At 42.4% G+C, this 22459-nt stretch overlaps 1 protein-coding gene across 2 annotated transcripts in view; it reads left to right on the top strand.

Moving 5' to 3' along the window:
- The window catches only part of EXOSC7 (exosome component 7), a 75903-nt gene extending 53780 nt beyond the window's left edge, over nucleotides 1–22123 (top strand). For both annotated transcript variants that reach the window (XM_036996236.2, XM_036996237.2), the window contains 4 exons: nucleotides 3150–3220; nucleotides 14780–14903; nucleotides 15961–16116; nucleotides 21883–22123. In XM_036996236.2, the coding sequence (XP_036852131.1) occupies nucleotides 3150–3220; nucleotides 14780–14903; nucleotides 15961–16116; nucleotides 21883–21987 (456 nt within the window). In that variant the 3' untranslated portion in view covers nucleotides 21988–22123. The remainder of the gene's footprint in view (nucleotides 1–3149; nucleotides 3221–14779; nucleotides 14904–15960; nucleotides 16117–21882) is intronic.
- Nucleotides 22124–22459: the final 336 nt, after the last annotated feature.

Here is a 22459-nt window from a genome sequence, read left to right as displayed (position 1 = left end):
GGACACAAGTCTAAGCCACTGACCAACAGATTCTCTTATGAATCTACAGTTCAAGCAGATCTTATGGACTGATAGTGAACTTTGTGATGAGGAATAGCTTGGCTGTCTCTAAATGCTGGCCCTGCATGAAACTGGGTAAGACTTTCTGGGTATTTTTAAATTAATTTGATAGTAGAGTGAGCACAGTCAACCAAAAGATAGCAATGGTGACCATGGTCCAGCCAGTTGGGGCTGTTCTGAATGCTGATGCTAATAGTGAAAAGTAATGAAATAACAAGTCCATTTGCTTTTTCTTATCTTTGATAAGCAGGAAGTACCTTATAGTGTGACTCCTACCAATCAGGCAGTTTTGCAGGATCAGGTTTTAAGGAGGTGGGAATTGTCAACCTGTGGTCCTTTCTGATGATATGCAGGCTTAGCTTCATAGCTTCCCATGGAGGTGCAGCCCAGCAACATGAGCTCCAAAGCCCCACCTTACATCTGCAGAACATTACGTCCTCTCCCTTTCCTGCAGAAAAGGTAAAGGCATGAGTGTGGTGGGGCAGCACATCTGTACTTTGGTGAGACTGCTTGGTCCCTTCTCAGCACCTGTGTACACTTGTGGCTCTGTAGGAGGCTGCCTCTGTGATAGGGCCTGATGCTCTTTTGATTCAGTCAAGAAGCCTGTTCCGTCAGTGAAAGCTTTTGCAAAACTCATGACCATGGGACAGTGTTTCAGCTTAGAACCAGCACCTTCTTCCCTGAACAGGGGATGTATGGTAAGCAGGAGTGTCTCCAGGTGCACTGTGTCCCTGTCATAGGCAGACCTTTCTTTTTAAGACTCCTTTCATTTGGATTTCTTCTCTAATTTTTTTAAGTTTTATTTCTTTTGACGAAGACATGATCTTTTGAAATGTAAACCTCAGAAAAGTTTTTAATGAATTAGAAAAACATTTTAAGAAGTTAGTTAATGAGATAGATCAGTTTTTGTCATTCACATAATTCACATCTATGGAGGGGCTTCTTTTCCATGAAAGCAAGTGGTTGCTTTCAGCCTTGATGGGAGTGTGCCTTGTGTATGTGAGATGGGGGTAGACTTTTATTTGGGAATTAAGTTTTTATGCTATGTCTAAAAATATACTGAATATATTGAGTCCATGCTTGAAGCAAGGTGGTAGAAGTCCAGTCTTGTCACTGGGATTTCAAAAAATGAATCTTCTGTGATTTACATTTACCAACTGGTCTGGATTGCTCTCAGGTAGAGCCCATCTTTCAAATATTCACTGGGCAACCTTCTGTGTTTTCATGCTTTTACATATTTTTTTCCCCTTAAGTGGGTTATTTTATGAGAGTAGAAATTTAACTTCATGGGAACTTTTCTTTGTCCATCATAGTTCCTTAATGGCACTGGTTTTCAGTGTAGAGGTGACCCTTGGTGGGGAGGTCAGTCACACAGCTGTCCTGTGATGGGCCCAGGAATGGGGATGCGGAATAGCAGGTGGTCTGGGGCACTGGGCACAGGAAGGAAGGAGCAAGGAGTCAGCATAGTGTCTGGCCAGGCATCAGGAGGTGCTGAGCCCAGTGTTCTGCAGGAACAGTGTGGGGAGACCCAGCGGAGCAGGGTTCCTGTGGGGAGACACGTTTCCTTCTTGGTAGGCTCTACTCAACCCCAGGAGGCTAGCAGAGTAAATTGTGATGTTCCCCCTAAAAGAACCATTCTAGGATTTGTGTATCTAATAGGGAGGTGTGTTTGTGATCAACTATGTCTGTTCCAGTTGTATTCCTTCCCCATCCCTGTTACAGGAAGGATTTTATCCCCAGAGGGCGGGTCACCTGAGACCTTTAGGACCACAGGCCCGAGTCTAACACTAGATGTCATGCTAGAACCTCCCCTTCTCTGCCCAGCTCATCTGGGCCCATTCACACAGCTCAGTCGGGCAGCTTCGGGTCTCCATGTCCCACTCCATGCACCCTCCTGCCTCTTGTCTGTACCATTGTGCATAGCAGTAAGATTCTTGCTAGGCTGGGCCTGCTTGCCAGCAAGAGAGGAAGCAGGGTCTGTGAGCACCTGTTAATATGTTATGTGCCAGGTCTCATTCAATCCTCATGGCCACCCTGAAGAGCAGCACAGCTTTGCTTTACTGAGGGGCAAACCAAAGCTCAGAGGCCACATAACCAGCAAGTGGCAAGCAGGGGTGTCAGGCCCACACTGCCTGACCTCTGTGATTGGGAGGACCAGACATAGGGCCTGCCTGTCTTCTGCGAATAATCACCAGGCTCTTTCTTCACAACAACCATTCTGCTGGGCTCTGCAGATACAAGAATGAACACACCTGACTGGGTCCAGTCCTCAGAAGTTCACAGTTCAGGGGAAGAGGAGACAATGACACATGGAAATACATGACTTTTCTTTCTACCGGTGACTTCCTCTCCTTTCCTCTCAGGGCAGCCCAGTTGGCTTCACCTGTAACCTGAGGCCAAGGCTTCTCTAAAATGAGGACAGAGGATGTGTCACCTACATAATACTGTGCTGTAACCTCCTCAGCTGAATGAGCACACAGAAGTATGGTCAACACTTTTGTCCATGAGCAAAAACTTGTATAAAAGACCTTAGTTTTTATTATACTTAATGTAAAACAGAGTGTTATGTGTTTGAGTATCAGTTGTACATTGGTGATCACATACAGTAGTTTATCTACACTGATAAACATGATCTTGGTAACAGCTGTAGTCTCAGTGAATGTGCCATTTTCTGCTTTTTTGGAGGCCGGGCATATGTTAGCAAAGATGAGAGTAATGCCTTCAGTGCAATTGGGAGCTATATGGGGCAAAATAAAGGTGATCAGTTGCTCCTCCAGCTTAGGCCCAACTGGCTGGAGGGCCTGTTAGGGGAGATCTGCCGCAGGCTGAGGCCTCTGAGTGGTGGAACCACAGCCAGGGCCAACTGTTCTCGCATGCAGGGTGCTTGTAAGCACAGCCATGAGAAAGCGTTTGCAATTAGCATGAACACATGGTGAGTGTCAGTGAGCCAGGAGAACAGCCAAGTTTTCGTATGTTTATTTTATAAACACTCAGTCAGCATTTCGTGGGAACCAGTGTCCTTTAATTGGGGTGATACTTCAAGAAATGATGCTTACTATTTCTTCCCCCTCACTCCTTGTCTCCATTAGTTGCTGGAATGTGGTGGAAATTTGTTTGATGCCATCTCTGTTGCTGTGAAGGCTGCTCTATTCAATACAAGGTAAGTCTTCCTAGAAACAGCCCCACAGGCCTGTGGAGAACCTGAGCAGGCACGTGAGGTGCAACACTGAGGACACTGCTCTTGAAGCTCATATGTGAAGATACAAGGGTTTAGCATTAAACACAGAGGTATTTAATGTTAAGCTCCAGAAAACAGATTTTACAAGTTAAAACGAAATATGTGTATGTGTTTCTGTATTTCTTCTTTGTATTGTTATTTTCATAAGGAACCGTGTAACGTGTAGAAAAATACTAGAAAACTGCAGAGAAGCAAAAAGAGTAGAAACCAAGTACAGGTCAGTGTCCAAATACTGTGACTAGAGGAAAGTCTAGGGGGACGGGGTGTTATCTGTTTTCTGCTCTGCTGTATGCCCAGCACCATGAACAATGCTGGTCACACTGTAGGCGCCCACACAGTCCTTGACTGGATGCATGAATGTCCTAAAGAAAAGGTGGCAGCCTGCTCCTTGGTGTGAGTTAGAGCAGGAAATAGTCATGCTACTGTGGTTCAGCTTCCAAGAAAGGCTGTGTGTCAAGGGACATGGCACTAAATATTTTTAGAGTTGCCATTTCCACTGATGATTTGATTATGTCACCTTTTCCCCTTCTGTGCACCAAGTTCTTTGAGGAAAGGTTGCAGCACTTAAAAATAAATATGTGGGCAGGGTGTTCATTCCATGAGGGAGCTTTCTTTAAGGTAATGGGGAATCCCAGTATATTAGAAAATTAGGGTGGAAACGTCTAGGGTTATATTCTAAGGAAGTAATTGGATAAGTGAGCACAGATATTATTCAGAGATGCTTATTACATCTTTGTAATGGTGAGAAATTGAAAACAATTTGAATGTCCCTGCATAGGGGATTGAAATCACACAGGAGCATATTTAGAGGTTTGTTAATATGGAAAACCAGTCACTAAATATAGTCCTCTCATCCTGTTTGTTTTGTTATATTTTACTTTTTTACTTTTGTTATATTTTCTATCTGATATGTCTGGAAATATGTATATCCCCAAGTAGTCATTGTGATTATTTTCCAGTGTTCACATTATGAGCAATTTAACATTTATCTGTATTTTAGAATTTAGACCATCTATGTAATTTAAAGTAAAACAAAAACAAAGTTAAATAAATTTAGGCCATAAATCACAGGATGAAATATTTGCTGAGAATGAAAGCTGCAGGGTCCTTATCCCTTGCTGTGCTATGAGACCAGACTCCTGGCTGAGACTAGTTGAGGGGTGGGGCTGACACACGTGGCTGCTGTGGGGGTTTGAGTAGCAGATGCCAGCAGCAGCAGCCTGTGCTTGGGCTCTATTGGAGAAGAAAGGAAGTTGCCATCTGTTGTATTTCAAGCTTCAGAAATGACTCCCTCTCTGCCCACTGGTTTCCATGGGCACCAGGGCAAAAAGAGAGTAGAACCAGAAGAGGCTATTTGCGTGTGGGGGAAGTATTGGGCAAACTATACATCAGGGTGGTAAAGCCCAGCTGCTCAGGTTGGGGAGGACACCTGATAGCGGCATAGTCATAAGCCTCATGCCCGAGCAGACATAGCCCTTCAGGTCTCAAGGTATGCAGACTCTGTGGGGCAGCGGGTCCCCCTGGTCTATGGAGGGACCTTTTGTGTAGTCAGGGTCCTTTAGAAGGGTAGGAGCCATTCTCTAGCCCTTCTGCCACAAGACGACGTGGCCAAAGTGTGGGAAGGGTATGTGTGTGTGTGTGTGTGTGTGTGCATGCATTCTTACCAACCAGAATTCAAACTGGTTACCTGATTTGCTCAAGTAGGATATTACTTAGGACTTAATACCCTGAGTGTCCTGACATGGAGGCTTCAGCCAAGGCAGACCCAAGCAGGTATTCTTGGTCCTTGTGGACATTCTCTTGCTGAAGGTTATGTGCTCTGGACCTTGCCTTGTCTAGGGACAGCCAACAGGACTGAATCATAGGGGGCTTTTAGAGAAATAGGGAAAAGCACCAATGCTGTTACATTACAGTAGCTGGATGCATCACCTCTTCTTTCCTGGCTCCTCCACCCCAGTCTAGAATGAGTTTAATGTATTTTCCAGCACCCAGCTCAAGAGTCAGAATGTTGCCAGCCCCCCCAGAAGACCTCTTACCCTCTACCCTTGTGCAGTCACCACACTGTTCTGTAACAGTAGAAGGCTTTGTGCTTCATGTAAACGAAATCACATGGTGTGTTCTCTTTAGTGTCTGCCTCATTCACTGAGTATTATGTTTTGAGACATCTCTGTGTTATGGTTTCTAGTCATAGTTTGTTTTTTGCTGTATGGTATTCCATTGTCTGAATATTCCACAGTTATGTATCCATTCTGTTGTTGAGAGATATCTGGGTAGTTTCCTGTTTTTAGCTAATACAAATAGTGCTGTTGGGTGGGGGTGAAACTTGTGGTCATAGGGTAGGGCTATGTTTAGTTTTTTTGTTTTGTTTTTTTTTTTGGTATCATTAATGTACAATCACATGAGCAACATTATGGTTACTAGATCCCCCCCATTACCAAGTCCCCACCACATACCCCATTACACTCACTGTCCATCAGCATTATAAGATGCTATAGAGTCACTACTTGTCTATTCTATGCTATACTGCCTTCCCCAGGCTATGTTTAGTTTTAGTAATTATTGCAAAACAGTTTTGCAAAGTTATTTTACCAAATGATGCTCCCACCAGCAGTGCATGAGTTCTGGATTACGCCAAATCTTTGCCAACCCACATTTTTTTTGTCTTTGTAATCTCAGCCATTCTGGTGAGTGTGTCTTGGTGTATCACATCGAATATTTTTTTTTCTTTTTCTTTGGTATCATTAATCTACAATTACATGAGGAACACCCCTCATCACCAAGTCCCACCCACAAGCCCCATTACAGTCACTGTCCATCAATGTAGTAAGATGCTGTAGAATCACTACTTGTCTTCTCTGTGTTGCACAGCCCACCCCATGCCCCCCCATTATACATGCTAATTGTAATGCTCCCTTTCTGCTCTCCTCCCCCCATTATCCCTCCCTTCCCACCCATCCTCCCCAGTCCCTGAACCTGGTAACTGTTAGTCCATTCTTGGGTTCTGTGATTCTGCTGCTCTTTTGTTCCTTCAGTTTTTTATTTGTTCTTATACTCCATGTATGAGTAAAATCATTTGGTACTTGTCTTTCTCCACCTGGCTTATTTCACTGAGCATAATACCCTCTAGCTCCATCCATGTTGTTGCAAATGGTAGGATTTGTTTTCTTTTTATGGCTGAATAATATTCCATTGTGTATATGTACCACATCTTTATCCATTCATGTACTGATGGACACTTAGTTTGCATCCATTTCTTGGCTATTGTAAATAGTGCTGTGATAAACATAGGGGTGCATCTGTCTTTTTCAAACTGGGCTGCTGCATTCTTAGGGTAAATTCCTAGAAGTGGAATTCCTGGGTCAAATGGTATCTCTATTTTGAGCTTTTTGAGGAATCTCCATACTGCTTTCCACAATGGTTGAACTAGTTTACATTCCCACCAGCAGTGTAGGAGGGTTCCCCTTTCGCTGCATCCTCGCCAGCATTTGTCGTTCTTAGTCTTTTCGATGTTGGTCATCCTAACTGGTGTGAGGTGATATCTCATTGTGGTTTTAATTTGCATTTCCCTGATAAATAGCAATATGGAGCACCTTTGCATGTGACTGTTGGCCATCTGAATTTCTTCCTTGGAGAATTGTCTGTTCATATCTCCACCCATTTTTTATTAGGGTTATTTGCTTTTTGGTTGTTGAGGTGTGTGAGTTCTTTATATATTTTGGATATTAACCTCTTGTCAGATATGTGGTTTACAAACATATTATCCCATACCATAGGATGACTTTTTGTTCCACTGATTGTGTCCTTTGCTGTGCAGAAGATTTTTAGATTAATGTAGTCCCATTTGTTCATTTTTGTTTCCCTTGCCCAAGGAGATGCATTTTTGTTTCCCTTGCCCAAGGAGATGCATTCATGAAAAATTTGCTCATGTTTATATTCAGGAGATTTTTGCCTATGTTTTCTTCTAAGAATTTTATGGTTTCATGACTTACATTCAGGTCTTTAATCCATTTTGAGTGTACTTTTGTGTATGGAGTTAGACAGTAATCTAGTTTCATTCTCTTGCATGTAGCTGTCCAGTTTTGCCAACAACAGCTGTTGAAGAGGCTGTCATTTCCCAATTGTATGTCCATGGCTCCTTTATTATATATTAATTGACCATATATGCTTGGGTTTATATCTGGGCTCTCTGTTCTGTTCCACTGGTCTATGGGTCTGTTCTTGTCCCAGTACCAAATTGTCTTGATTACTGTGGCTTTGTAGTAGGGCTTGAAATAGGAGAGCACAATCCCACCAGTTTTATTCTTCCTTCTCAGGATTGCTTTGGCTTTTTGGGGTCTTTTGTGGTTCTCTGTAAATTTTAGGACTATTTGCTCTAGTTCATTGAAGAATGCTGTTGAAGTTTGAAAGGGATTGCATTGAATCTGTAGACTGCTTTAAGCAGGATGGCCATTTTCACATTATTAATTCTTCCTATCCAGGAGCATGGGATGTATTCCAATTTATTGGTATCTTTAATTTCTCTCAAGAGTGTCTTGTAGTTTTCAGGGTATAGGTCTTTCACTTTCCTGTTTAAGTTTATTAATAGTATTTTATTCTTTTTGATGCAATTGTAAGTGGGATTGTTTTCCTGATTTTTCTGTTAGCTCATCATTAGTGTAGAGGAAAGCCACAAATTTCTGTGTTGGAAAGCCACAAATTTTGTATCCTTCAACTTTGCTGAATTCAGGTATTAGTTCTAATAGTTTTGGAATGGAGTCTTTAGGGTTTTTTATGTACAATATCATGTCATCTGCAGATAGTGACAGTTTGACTTCTTCATTACCAATCTGGATGCCTTGTATTTCTTTGTTTTGTCTAATTGCCATCACTAGGACCTCCAGTACGATGCTGAATAACAGTGGGGAGAGTGGGCATCCGTCTTGTTACCAATCTTAGAGGAAAAGCTTTCAGCTATTTGCTGTTAAGTATGATGTTGGCCGTAGGTTTGTCATATATGGCCTTTATTATGTTGAGGTACTTGCCCTGTGTACCCATTTTGTAGAGAGTTTTTATGATGAATAGATGTTGAATTTTGTCAAATGCTTTTTCAGCATCTATGGAAATGATCATGTGGTTTTTGTCTTTCTTTTTGTTTATGTGGTGGACGATGTTGATGGATTTTCGAATGTTGTACCATCCTTGCATCCCTGAGATGAGTCCCACTTGATCATGGTGTATGATCCTCTTGATGTATTTTTAAATCGGCTTGCTAATATTTTGTTGAGTATTTTTGCATCTGTGTTCATCAGGAATATTTGTCTGTAATTTTCTTTTTTGGTGGTGTCTTTGCCTGGTTTTGGTATAAGAGTGATGCTGGTTTCATAGAATGAGTTTGGAAGTACTCCCTCCTCTTCTACTTTTTGGAAAGCTTTAAGGAGAATGGGTATTATGTCTTCTCTATATGTCTGATAAAATTCAGTGGTGAATCCATCTGGCCCAAAGGTTTTGTTCTTGTGTAGTTTTTCAATTACTGATTCAATTTCTTTGCTGTTAATTGGTTTGTTTAGATTTTGTGTTTCTTCCTTGGTTAGTTTTGGAAGGTGGTATTTTTCTGGGAAGTTGTCCATTTCTTCTAGGTGTTCTAGCTTGTTAGCATATAGATTTTCTTAGTATTCTCTAATTATTTTTTGTATTTCTGTGGTGTCTGTCATGATTTTTCCTTTCTCATTTCTGATTCTGTTGATGTGTATAGATTCTCTTTTTCTCTTAATAAGTCTGGCTAGGGGCTTATCTATTTTGTTTATTTTCTCAAAGAATCAACTCGTTTCCATTGATTTTTTTCTATTGTTTTATTCTTCTCAATTTTATTTATTTCTTCTCTGATCTTTATTATGTCCCTCCTTCTGCTGACTTGGGCTTCATTTGTTCTTCTTTTTCCAGTTTCAATAATTGTGACTTTAGACTATTAATTTGGGATTGTTCTTCTTTCCTTAGGTAGGCCTGGATTGCTATATACTTTCCTCTTAGAACTGCCTTCACTGTGACCCAGAGAAGTTGGGGCTTTATGCTGTCTTTGTCATTTTTCTCCATATATTGCTTGATCTCTGTTTTTATTTCGTCATTGATCCATTGGTTGTACAGGAACATGTTGTGAAGTCTCCATGTGTTTGTGGGATTTTACATTTTCTTTGCATAATTTATTTCTAGTTTCAGACCTTTGTGGTTTGAGAAACTGGTTGGTCCAATTCCAATATTTTTGAATATACTGAGGCTCTTTTTGTGGCCTAGTATATGATCTATTCTTGAAAATATTCCATGTGCACTTGAGAAGAACGTGTATTCTGATGCTTTTGGGTGTAGAGTTCTGTAGATGTCTGGTAGGTCCATCTGTTCTAATGTGTTGTTCAGTGCCTCTGTGTCCTTACTTATTCTGTCCTTCAGAGTGAGTGGAGTGTTGAAGTCTAGAATGAATGCACTGCATTCTCTTTCTCCTTTTAATTGAGTTAGTATTTGTTTCACATATGAAGGTGCTCCTGTATTGGGAGCACAGATATTTATCATGGTTTTATCTTCTTATTGGATTGACCAACTTATTGTTATATATTGTCCTTCTTTGTCTCTTATGATTATCTTTGTTTTGAAGTCTATTTTGTCTGATACAAGTACTGCAACTCCTGCCTTTTTCTCTCTATTAGTTGCATGAAATATCTTTTTCCATCCCTTTACTTTTAGTCTGTGTATGTCTGGGTTTAAAGTGAGTCTCTTGTAGGCAGCATATAGCTGGGTCTTGTTTATCTGTCCATTCATTGACTCTATGTCTTTTGATTGGTACACTCAGACCACTTACATTCTGGGTGATTATCGATAGGTATGCACTTATTGCCACTGTAGGCTTTAGATTCATGGTTACCAAAGGTTCAAGGTTAACTTCCTTAGTATCTGAGAGTCTAACTTAACTCACTTAATATGCTAGTACAAACACAATCTAAAGGTTCTTTTTTTCCCTCCTCTTTCTTCATCCTCCATTCTTTATATAGTGTGTATCATATTCTGTACTTTGTCTATCCCTTGATTGACTTTGGCGATAGTTAATTTAATTTTACATTTGCTTAGTAATTAGCTGTTCCACTTTCTTTACTGTGGTTCTATTACCTTTGCTGACAGCTATTAAACCTTAGGAACAATTCAGTCTATAGCAGTTCCTCCAAAATACACTGTAGAGATGGTTTGTGGGAGGTAAATTCTCTCAGTTTTTGCTTATCTGAAAATTGTTTAATTCCTCCTTCAAATTTAAATGATAGTCTTGCCAGATTAAGTAATCTTGGTTCGAGGTCCTTCTGCTTCATTGCATTAAGTACATCATGCCAGTCCCTTCCAGCCTGTAAGGTTTCTTTTGAGAAGTTTGATGACAGCCTGATGGGCTTTCCTTTGTATGTGATCTTATTTCTCTCTCTGACTGCTTTAATAGTCTGTCCTTATCCTTGATCTTTGCCATTTTAATTACTATGAGGTCCATGTCTTGGTGTTGTCTTCCTTGGGTCCCTTGTGTTGGGAGATCTGTTCATCTCCATGACTTGAGAGACTATCTCCTTCCACACACTGGGGAAGTTTTTAGCAATTACCTCCCCAAAGACACTTTCTATCCCTTTTTCTCTCTCTTTTTCTTCTGGTACCTCTATAATGCGAATATTCTGTTTGGATTGGTCACACAGTTCTCTCAATATTCTTTCATTCTTAGAGATCCTTTTTTCTCTCTGTGCCTCAGCTTCTTTGTTTTCCTCTTCTCTGGTTTCTATTTCATTTATCGTCTCCTCTACTGGATCTAATCTGCTTTTAATACCCTCCATTGTGCTCTTCAGTGATCGGATTTCCAACTGGAATTCATTCCTGAGTACTTGAATATCTTTCCGTACCTCCATGAGCATGTTAATGATTTTTATTTTGTACTCCCTTTCAGGAAGATTCATGAGGTTCATGTCATTTAAATCTTTCTCTGGAGTTATATTAATAATTTTACTCTGAACCAGGTTTCTTTGGCATTTCATATTTGTATATGGCACCCTCTAGTGCCCAGGAGGTCTACTCCCTGGAACTACTCAGCCCCTGAAGCAATGTTGGGAATCACAGGGGAGTGTGGGATTGGTGCCTGGGGGGAGGAAAGAGCTGTTTCCTGCTTCCCGGCCGCTATGCCTGTCTCCACTGCCTGAACCAGTGGGCCGAGCACACAGGTATAATCCTCTATGCTTTGTGTTTGTAGTTGCTGTAGACAGGTCTTCCCTCTGGCTGGCCTAATGCCAGGGTAGGGTATGCTGGTTTGCTAGCCAGGTGGGGCTGACTGGGAGAAAGGTGCCGTAGGCTGTGTATTTTTATTTTGTACTTGGAGCTGCGTAGCCAGCCAGGGAGCTGGAGCACCTGAAGATCCTGAAAGCTCCCAACCTGCTGGGCAGAGTGCATCTGGACAATTTTGTCTACTTGTCCTTTCTCCTGACCAGTAAGCTCTGTGCTCCTTGCCCCTATAGCAGCCCTCTTGCTAAGGACTTCCTTATTAGGAAGTCTCTCAGACTGCCTGCTGTTTTCTTGTCGCAGAGAAGCCGGATGTGGATCCCTGCTTTCCACAAGCGACTGGAGTTTCAGTCTCTCCAGGAATTCTGCCTGTCTTAGCTTTCTAACTCCCTAATCATGAGAGTACCATGCAAGCACCATGAAATGTAGGTTTGTGCTCCCAGAGCAGATCTCCAGAGTTCAGCAGTCCCAAGCCTCCACCCCCTACCCGCTCCATTTCTCTTCCTCCAGCCTGTGAGCTGGGGTGGGGGAAGGGCTTGGGTCCCACCAGGCCACAGCTTTGGTACGGTACCCTGTTCCGTGAGGTCAGCTGTTTGCTCCAGGTGTATGCAGTCTGGTGCAGTCCTATTTCCTGTTGCTCTTTCAGGATTAGTTTTATTATATTTTTCATATTATATGTGGTTTTAGGAGGAAACTTGTGTCTCACCTCTCATGCTGCCATCTTTAATCCCTCATGCTCATTTCATTTCTTAATCCACTTAATCAACATGAAAAGTAGTCAATGGATGCTGCTTGTATTCAGCGGTCCTGGCCAATGAAATGACACAGGCCAAGTTTATCCCTTTAACAAGATTGGAGGCCTTACCCTTTTGGGAACTTTACTAGCTTAAAAAGCTCTTTGCAGAATAAGGAAATGCCAACTTTTGATATTCTCTTAGCCCACAGACTCTTTTTTTTTTGTATCATTAATATACAATTACATGAGAAACATTATTTTTACTAGGCTCCTCCCTTCACCAAGTGCCCCCCGCAAACCCCATTGAAGTCACTGTCCATCAGCATAGTAAGATGCTGTAGAGTCACTTCTGTCTTCTCTTTGTTCCACAGCCCTCCCCATGCCTCCCCCCACATTATACATGCTAATCATAGTGCCCCCTTTCTTCCTCCACCCCTTAGCCCTCCCTTCCCACCCATCCTCCCCAGTCCTTTGGTAACTGTTAGTCCATTCTTGGGTTCTGTGATTCTGCTGCTCTTTTGTTCCTTCAGTTTTTTATTTGTTCTTATACTCCATGTATGAGTAAAATCATTTGGTACTTGTCTTTCTCCACCTGGCTTATTTCACTGAGCATAATACCCTCTAGCTCCATCCATGTTGTTGCAAATGGTAGGATTTGTTTTCTTCTTATGGCTGAATAATATTCCATTGTGTATATGTACCACATGTTCTTTATCCATTCATGTACTGATGGACACTTAGGTTGCTTCCATTTCTTGGCTATTGTAAATAGTGCTGCAATAAACATAGGGGAGCATCTGTCTTTTTCAAACTGGGCTGCTGTATTCTTAGGGTAAATTCCTAGAAGTGGAATTCCTGGTTGAAATGGTATTTCTATTTTGAGCTTTTTGAGGAACCTCTGTATTGCTTTCCACAATGGTTGAACTAATTTACATTCCCACCAGCCGTGTAGGAGGGTTCCCCTTTCTCCACAGCCTTGTCAACATTTGTTGTTGTATGTCTTTTGGATGGTGGTGATCCTTGCTGTTATGAGGTGATATCTCATTGTGGTTTTAATTTGCATTTCTCTGATGACAGGTGATGTGGAGCATCTTTTCATGCTCACAGACTTTTTCATCAGCACTTTCTAATACCTTTCTGAGCATAGTTCTTCATGTAAATAAATCTAAGTATGTTAATTTTGACAAATATATATCTAAATATGGTATTGTACAGGCAGGGCCTTCTCAGCAGTTGCCTTCCTGGTGTTTCATGGTTTATCTTCTTCATCTGTTTACCTGCTGCCATCTTGAAAGTTGGAAGGTTGGTCAGTTTCAGAGAAAATTCAAACATATTCACATTCTACTCTATTTTTCTAGTTTCTCTGCCTTTTCATGGGTAGGTCCTGTTAGGCTAGCAGTGCTGTAGAGGGGCAAACACTACTGTTGGCACAGAAGGCCTGCATTCAGTCTTTGCTCTTTGCTCCAATAATTGTTTAGCACTGTGATCTTGAACAAGTAATCACATTTTATTTTATTCAGTGAATGAGTCCCTCCTTATGTCAGATATTGTGTTAGACTGTGGCTGGGGAAATGAGAGCAACACTGACCATACTTTCATTTGTAGTTTTTTTTGTCTATGGGGAACATAACTGGGTAACAGGTGATTAAAATGTCCAACTCTGTTTCAATGTTTTTCTTCAGTAAAATAATAAACATGGAAATATTCCAGTAAAGTAAAGGATTATACAAATATGTGGTATATTTTATTGTCCTTTCCTTCCATAGGCCCACATAATTTTCCATATTCAGAGTATCTTGGATAGAAAGGCCTAAAATGTCAATGAAAGGTTTCTGAGTAATGAATGAATTTCTGCATGAGAGTGACAATATAAAAACCAAAAAGAATTTCATACAAATCATCATATTAACAAGTCCCCCAGACCCCAATTTTAGTTGGAAGGATTCCCTTTTACTTAAGATTCTCTGCCTTGTTTACAAATGACACAATATAAAAATGTGTGCAGTGGATTTGACAATTATTTGGAAGTTTGTAATCTTAACATAATTGAATCTATATTTTTTCCCTTTATGGTAAGCATTTTTTGCATCCTGTTCAAGAAATCTTTGTCTACTCCAAGGTCATGAAGGTATTCTTAGTTTTTCTCCTAAAAGGTTTATTGATTTATCTTTCACCTTTACATGTGTAGTCCATTTTATATGGATTTTTGTGTATCGTGTGAGATAGGGATTAAGATTAGTTTTTTGTGCTGCATGGATATCTGACTGACCAAGCATCATGTTTTAAAAAGATATCCTTTCCTCACTGCACATAGTGTTGCCTGTTTGCTTTTGAAGGGATGGATAGGGGTGAGGATGATAATGTACAGGCTGAGTGTGACTTTATCATGTGAAACAGAGATTCTGACTCCTGTTCTCAGTCTCAAGAGAAAGTTTTCTTTCTTTCTCACAGTAGGTGGGAGTGTTAATTGTGCTTTTTTTCAGGATCCCAAGAGTTCGTGTTCTAGAGGATGAAGAGGGGTCAAAGGACATTGAACTATCTGATGACCCTTATGACTGTGTTCGGTTAGGTGTGGAGAATGTCCCTTGCATCGTCACCCTGTGCAAAGTATGAGCTTGTACCTGATGGTTTTTATCTTCTGTGGGTCTCCTTCAACCCCAATTCATTAAGGTTACTTAATAGATTGACATATTATAGTCTCACAAACCATATAGAAGTAGGTTTAGCCCAAATCCAGTAATTTGGTTATTTTAGAAACCAATACTATGAGCAGCTCTTCCTTTTTTTAATTGGAAAATATGGAATTCCAGGAGCCTGTGAGTGCATTTCATAGTAATAGGAGCCAGAGTTTGTTAATCTCCTTCTATATACCAGGCGTTTCACTGAAGTATCCTGTATGCATATTTCATTTAATTCTCTCATCTCTGTGGAGTCTTGGCTGGTTGAATAGTAATAGGGTGGTGAAAGAGGAACACTGTCCCCTTGTTGGGCCCCAAGGTCCACATCTATGAAAAGTGGAGTTGGAGCAGGTCCTGGGCATCTAATATGTCAGGTGTACTTTTTACATTAGCCAAGAGGCCCTTGGGGGCTGACATCTCACTGATTCAAGGCTGTCCAGAGAGACTGGGACTGGCTGATCTTATCACTGATTCTGCACAGGATTCAGTATATAAAGATAAGACGGGTTAGGTTTAATTCCACTAAAATCGCTTCATGAACCTCACATATGGTGAAGTTGGGACTGACCCAAGCCACCTACACTTGACTCATTCTTGAGCATGTCCCTAATCATGGACCCTCTTGATTCAACTTTATTATCTGTGAAACATCCATGTAGCCTCACATGTGAATTTCTCCTGGGCCTCTCAGTTGGAAAGCCTCAGTGGCCTCTGCCTTGGATGGTCTCTGAATTACAGGTCTAACCCCACTCCCCACCCCATATTTCCATTTCATGTTTTTGTTATTCTGCTCACATAGTGGCCTATGATAGAATTGTTGAACATTGCTTCAAATGTTTTTCCAAATGAGTAGAATCTAAAATAAGATCTTGAATAGGCAGTGCAGAGTTCTTTGCTAGGGCAGATATTCTTCCCACGAGGCTGTCAAGGGTGGGGCTCTGGGATGTGTGTTACCACAGATTTACTCTGCTGCCCTGACTTTGCAGATTGGTTATCGGCACGTGGTGGATGCTACTCTTCAGGAGGAGGCCTGCTCCTTGGCCAGCTTGCTGGTATCCGTGACCAGCATGGGAGTTGTGACATGCATGAGGAAAGTGGGGAAGGGCAGCCTGGACCCAGAAAGCATCTTTGAGATGATGGAGGTGAGGCTCTGGTTCTGAGGCAGGTGCTGGGGTCTGGCTCAGAGTGCTTGCTGATTCCTGCCCCCTTGGTCACACTATGGGAATTCTTCACATTTATACCCTTGACCCCAGACAGGGAGCTTGGAGAACAGCTGATGTGATCTGTCTGTGTGCTGACCTAGCCACGGTGGTGGCAGTGGGGGCTCTGGACTGGAAGAAAGAGCCTGCAGTAATAGTTGTTTATCCTTTCCTTTCCTGATCCTGTTTTCACATTTCTAAATGATAGTATTGGACTGATAATATCAGAGTCACTTAAAACTCCCAAATCCCAAGCTTTTATGATTTGGTGAGGGAATTGAATTCCTGGCTGTTTGCTGTTCCCTGAAGGGAATGAGTAAAGGTGGAGTCATGACCATCTCCCCATTCTTCATGGGTCTAGAAATGTTTGAATAAAGATGAATGGGAAATCCTCCAAGCATCTAGGTGTGGATTTTTCCCCTCAGGCCTTAGCCTGTGTGGCAGCACCATGAGGGTGCTTCCCAGCTGCTCTATACTGTTGGTCAATGTGTCTCCCTTACCTGAAATTTGCTCTGTGGAACAGAACAGGTCCTGTTCACCTGTGTCTTCCCACACGTCCCCCTTGACCTTCCAGAAGTCTTTGAGGACTTTGAGACTGACCAACTGTATGAATCAGTTGCCAGGAACAGAGTTAGCTGGACCTGGGTATTTTTGCTTCAGGTTACCACTGTATATCACAGCTCACACCCAAAGGTCATTCCTTAATAGCAAGCAAGTTGCTATCTACACTCCCCATTCCTAGAAACAATGATTTTTCACTGAATATGCTAAGCACTTGATAGGTGTTTATCATCTTATTTGAAAGCAAATGTGGGCAGTATATATATGGTGTCCAGGACCCAAGCATGGGGTCTGAAGACCTGCAAATCCTGACTCTGGGCCACAGTTCTCTCACTGGCAAAATGGTTATGTTGCTAATAGTAGTACCTGCTGCTAAATGTGCTGAGGAGTAAGTGGGGGTGTTGAGGTGAAGTGTGTGTCAGAGTGTCAGATGGTATTGTAAGTTGTCAGTAAATGGTAGCTCTTACTCTGTGGCTCTACTAAGCTCAGTTCAGGCATCTCCAGTTGTGCATGGCAACAGGGATTCTTCACAGCTGGTTGGTTAATTAGTTAATTTTTTAAAAGTAAAGTGTTAGGGAGAGTTTGGTTCAGTGACACAGGGAAGTCAGAGGACCAAGTGAGGAAGGAATTCATTAAAGCAAGAGTGTCAGGGAATGACAGAACAGAATAATAAAGGAAGTTCATTGAACAGCTACTCAGCATGGGGCTCGACCCCTGCTAACTCTTCAAGCCAGGGTCACCTGGTGTCCAGCGTCTGCTTGGATCTACACAGCATGGGAACTGAGTCCCTACCACCCCACAAGCACAGCATGGGAACTGAGTCCCTACCATCCCAGGCTTTGGGGGAGCCGCAGAGCGCTGGGCGGAGTGAGGGTATGTTCTGCGAACTTCCTGTAGGTAAAGAAGGGAGACTTTCAGGCAGGTTACTAAAGAGCATGACTGTAAGCTGCAGGTCCTGGCCACCCAGGCGATGGTAATTTGCCAGCCCAGGTCTGAGCTCTCAGCAGCCCCTCCCTACTTGTCTGAGATAGGACAGAGTGAAGGCTAAAGCCAGAATTTGGAGGATTGGAATGACAAAGTAATAAAACACTTACTACTGGAAAGGTACAGAGACGATGTATTTAAGTGAGAAGTTTATTTAAGGCAAAAGGAGCACACCTGGAGAAAGGGGAGTGTGGGCTTCTCCAGAGAAGAGGCACCCCTGAAAGGTTGGGAAAAGATTAAAAGGATACACACCTAGAAAGTGCGGGCGACCCCACAGAGAGGAGCGTCCCCTGAAAGGTTGAAAGTAGAGAGTTTGAAGTTAAAAGGTTACCCACTTAGAAAGTGCGGGCGACCTCAGAGAGAGGAGCACCCCCTGAAAGGTTGGAGAAAAGGTTTAAAGGATATGCACCTAGAAAGTGCAGTTGACCCTAGAGAGAGGAACGTGCCAAAAGACTGGGGGTTCCCCCTTTTAAGGCTTCTTTAGGAATGTGACTAAGGGCTGGGGGTGAAGACTTGTTAAGTGGTCTTTGAATACTTAGAATTAACAAAACAAGGAAATTCCTGCTCTGATTTCTCCCTGGGATACTGGCATCCTGGTCTGGGCGCAGATCAAACAGGCTGCCCGCCCAGCCCCCAAGGTGGGCTGAGCTATTGTCTGTTTGCTAAAGAGTAAGTTAAGAATCTTACATTTTTAACTGCCTGGGTATCAAAATACATTTTTTAAATGGAATCCTTCCTGCCTTTCACTATGTTGTTTACAGCTGGGCCTGCATGCTAAATTAGTTGCCTAGGTTACAAACTGCTTATTTAGGGCCATAAGGAGAAAAAGACAGCATATAGGTAAAGGTAAAAAAGTAAGCTGGGCCTGTATGATTAACAAAAAAGACATGGGCTGTGCTGAGGTACTCTCCTTCATCTGGGGAGTATTCAAACATTCCAGGCCAAGTTGCTCTTGGCTTTTTGAGCTTCAATTGATTAATTTTGGGGGTTTTTAGTGGACTTTCTGGCCTTTTTCTTTTTCTACCCATGCTTATACCTATTTTCCTGCCAAACTAAAGCACTTAAAATACCTCATGAAATCTGCCGAGCCTCTTTAGACAAGTGGCTCTCAAACCTTGTTTTAGAAGGACCCTCCCCCTGAGGAGAATTTTATGAGAATAACTTCAGCCTCTAAACAACAAAAACCGTAAACAAATAATACTGAAATTTATGGTATGCTTGCTGTGTGTCAGACCGTTTTTAGTACTTATTGAAAGGGTATCCCGCCGTGACCCTCCTTACCCGAACGACTCAGGAGACACGGGCCCACGCAAGAGATTTTATTATCTGAAGGAGAGAGTGGCTGCCCCAGAGAGGGGTGGGGAGAGAGAGAGAGAGAGAGAGAGAGAGCAGAGAGAGAGAGAGAGAGAGAGAGAGGGAGAGAGAGCAGGGAGAGCAGCAGGACAGAGAGAGCAGAGAGGAGAGTGCGAGAGAGGGAGAGCGAGCTATCAGGGCGACAGAGAGACAGACAGAGAGAGAGGGGGCAGCAGCGTGGTGTGTATTATTGTGGCGGATCCACTCGGCCTGTTGCCTTGGGGGAGGGTCAGGATGTTTAGAGATAAGGTGGGGTAAACCCAGTCAAGCCCCAGGCAAGCCCAGGCATAATTCTCACCGGTTTATGTGCTTGGGACCATGGGGCAAATGGAGGATAAATTACTATATTCTTACACTTATAATATGTCATGTCATTTAATCCTCAACACCCTGTGAGATGATTGTTATTATCCCTGTGTTTACAGATGAGGAAATTGAGGCACACGGAGGATAAGTAAATAGCTTTTGGGCCTCAAAGTTCATAAATGCTGGAGCCAGGATTCAAACCCAGCTGAAAGTGCCTCCAGAGTCTCTGCCTCAGCCCCCGAGCTGTTTAACCTTGTCGACCAGACTGCTCTGGCTTCCGTGAATGACTGGAAGAACCAGAGCCCTGTCCAGGGAGCTGAGCTTTACCCTCTCCTGGGTTGGGGAATGTGGCCTGCATGCCTGCTTGGGGCAACCACAGCCTGTGGCCTTTGTCACTGTCTCACACAGGGATGCAGCCACCAGGAAAAGCCTGTGCTGGTGAAATTTAGAACCTCAGAGTTCCCGTGCAGGCTGCACCCCCTATGTCTGCATCCTCTTTCCTGAAAGTCCAGGTCCAAGCCTCACAAGTTGTGGTGTCCTCGCTCATCTCCTTTTATCCTCTTTCCCTGCCTTCATTTATATGAATAGTCAGTATCCCTATTCAACAGGCTTTGGCATTTTTTGTCTCAGTGTTATGATAAAAATCTTCCCAAAGTCACTTTGGACCTTAATCCTGACTTTGCATTTCATGGAAGTGATTTCATAAGCATTTTCAGTAATACTTGGAGTCTCGTGCCATTGATGCCGGGGTTCTTGTTCACGAAGCCGAAGAATGAGCTTCACAAACAGTCAAGGTAGGAGAGCAAAGTACAGGCTTTTATTTAGAGATACAGTGAAAGGTCAGAGCTCCCGGCTTACACCAGGAGGGGACAAGAGTGTCTGCGGTGGTACTTTGTCTAGGGAATTCATAGGCAGTTGGGAGACTTAAGAGTTAGGCATGTGTCTACCAGATGTTTATTTTAAAAGAGACACTAAGTCTCTTATTAGTTTCCCAGACTATTTGGTGGAGTTAGCATAAGAAATTTTACTGCTTTGGTTCTTCCTTAGAATAGCAGTTTCTTGTTTGTGGAGCGTATTAATCAAGGCTGCTTGTTTTCTTCTCAGGGTGAGCTGTTTTCCTTTTTGGGTGAGTGGAATTATTGTCTGTTTGTTAAATAGTCTCAGTTTCAGTTTCTTATCTTTAAGATGGCATCCTTCCTGTCTCACTATGTTGTTTATGGCTGGTCTTGCTTGTGATATTTACTTGGTTAGGGGCTGTAAGAGGAAAAACAGCATCCGGATGAAGTTAAAGATAAACTGTGCTTTTTAGCAGGTTAAAGTTTTACAACAGCCTCATTTAATTAACACAAACAAGACGTGGACTATGAAGAGGTATTTTCTCATCTGGGGAATGTTCAAACATTCCAGGCTAGGTCATTTCTGGCTTTTTTAACTAATCCTTATTGAAGAATGCTTATATTCTTAGCCTGATACTTTACTTAAGAGAATTAGTATGATTCTGTCTTTGTTTAGCTGTTTAATAGGGAGTTTTAGTAGGGGTCTTTTTCTGGAGGCCCTTGCCCTACTCTGACTACACCCATGGTCCCTGTCTCATGTTACAGTTGGGGCTGGGAAGAGGGCACACAACTCTGGGGAGAATACACCTATAATTGGGAGGATTGGGCAGAAGTCTAGGCCTGAGGGTATTTCTCCTGGACACTCTTGAGAATAGTACTAGTGACACATGTGAATTAAAACTGCTATATAGAAGACGATGAGGTAGAGACATTGTATTCATTCCTAAAATGCTTCATGAGCCCAAAGACAGAATAGCAGTTTCATAAAGATTTTATATATCAGGGTTTCTTGTGGGGCCTCTTGTGTTTCTGTGTAGGGGCTAATTAGGAAATCTGTGGGTTGACTGACCTCTTGAAGTGTCTTTATTCCAACGTTTCATGCTCTCAGCACCTCTCTGCATGTCAGTGACACCAAAGACCCTGTCCAGGTATTGCCTTTGGTTCCATCTGAGCAGTTCTGCTTGGAGATTTGGTAGCAAGTGTATGAGAAACTACCTTTTAAAACACGTCCTCAGCACCATCTGTTCCTTTCTTAGAGTGACGGGAGCTCTGTGGCTGCTGTGGTCTTCGCGTGCCTACTCCCTGGAGTACAGTGGGACTTGTCTGCGACAAAGTCCAGATTTAGCTGCTTGTTGTAACAGTACCAGTAATGCTAAGTGTGAACTAATGGCCGAGGCAGCATTTGCTACTTCCTGCTTGCTGCCTAGGGGTCAGCATCTCTTTTTCTTTGTTTTAGTATGGAGGGTTTCCCAGAATGTAACTATGATGTTTTGGGGGATTGAGATTTCTTTTTGTATTGATTGTTTAAGTCAAAGTCCTGTAAGGCAGATGAATGAATGTGTTCAGTTTGGGAATGGCTACCTGGCAGAAAGGGAAGTTTTTCCTGGTCAGAGTGTATATGCCTCACAACTGGGTCTGTGCTTTCTTCTGCTCCTTTTCTGCCCTGCAGACTGGCAAACGAGTGGGCAAGGTGCTGCATGCCTCCCTGCAGAGTGTTCTGCACAAGGAAGAAAGCCTGGGGCCCAAGAGACAGAAAGTTGGATTTCTAGGGTGATTCGTGCATCAACCCTCTACTGTGGAGTGTTTGTTTTTACTTTTCCTTTTAAGCCAAAGTTTGTATACATTTTTCTTAATTGTTAAGAATATTAGGCCACATTTATAAACATAAAATTAAAGTCTATTTTCTGGTCTGGTTTGGTGTGGCTAGAGTTCTTCAGCTGTAAGCCAAAATGCCATTCACTGACTCCCTGGAAATCCTGATCCTCGTCCAGTGAATGGCAGTCAAGTTTGGGCTGTAGTCACGGGCTTCCCCAAGGTAATCGTTTATCTCCTGTTGCAGGAATGCAAAACAACTCCAACCCCCCTAGAATAAGGACATAAGAGAAAAATGGCTTAAAAGAAATGTTAATGAAAAGTAGTTTGTGAATTTTTTTCCCCTATAGAGCTTTCAAAATAAGAATCACCATAAACAAAAGATTCGTTTTCCCTGTAGTTAAGTGCTTGTGGGGGAGAAGAAAGGAGGAGGC

Source organism: Manis javanica, chromosome 3 (genome assembly GCF_040802235.1).
Source record: "Manis javanica isolate MJ-LG chromosome 3, MJ_LKY, whole genome shotgun sequence".
Taxonomy (NCBI): Eukaryota; Metazoa; Chordata; class Mammalia; order Pholidota; family Manidae; genus Manis; species Manis javanica.
The sequence above is the reverse complement of the archived record's forward strand: the minus strand, read 5'-3'. Positions and strand labels throughout refer to the sequence as shown.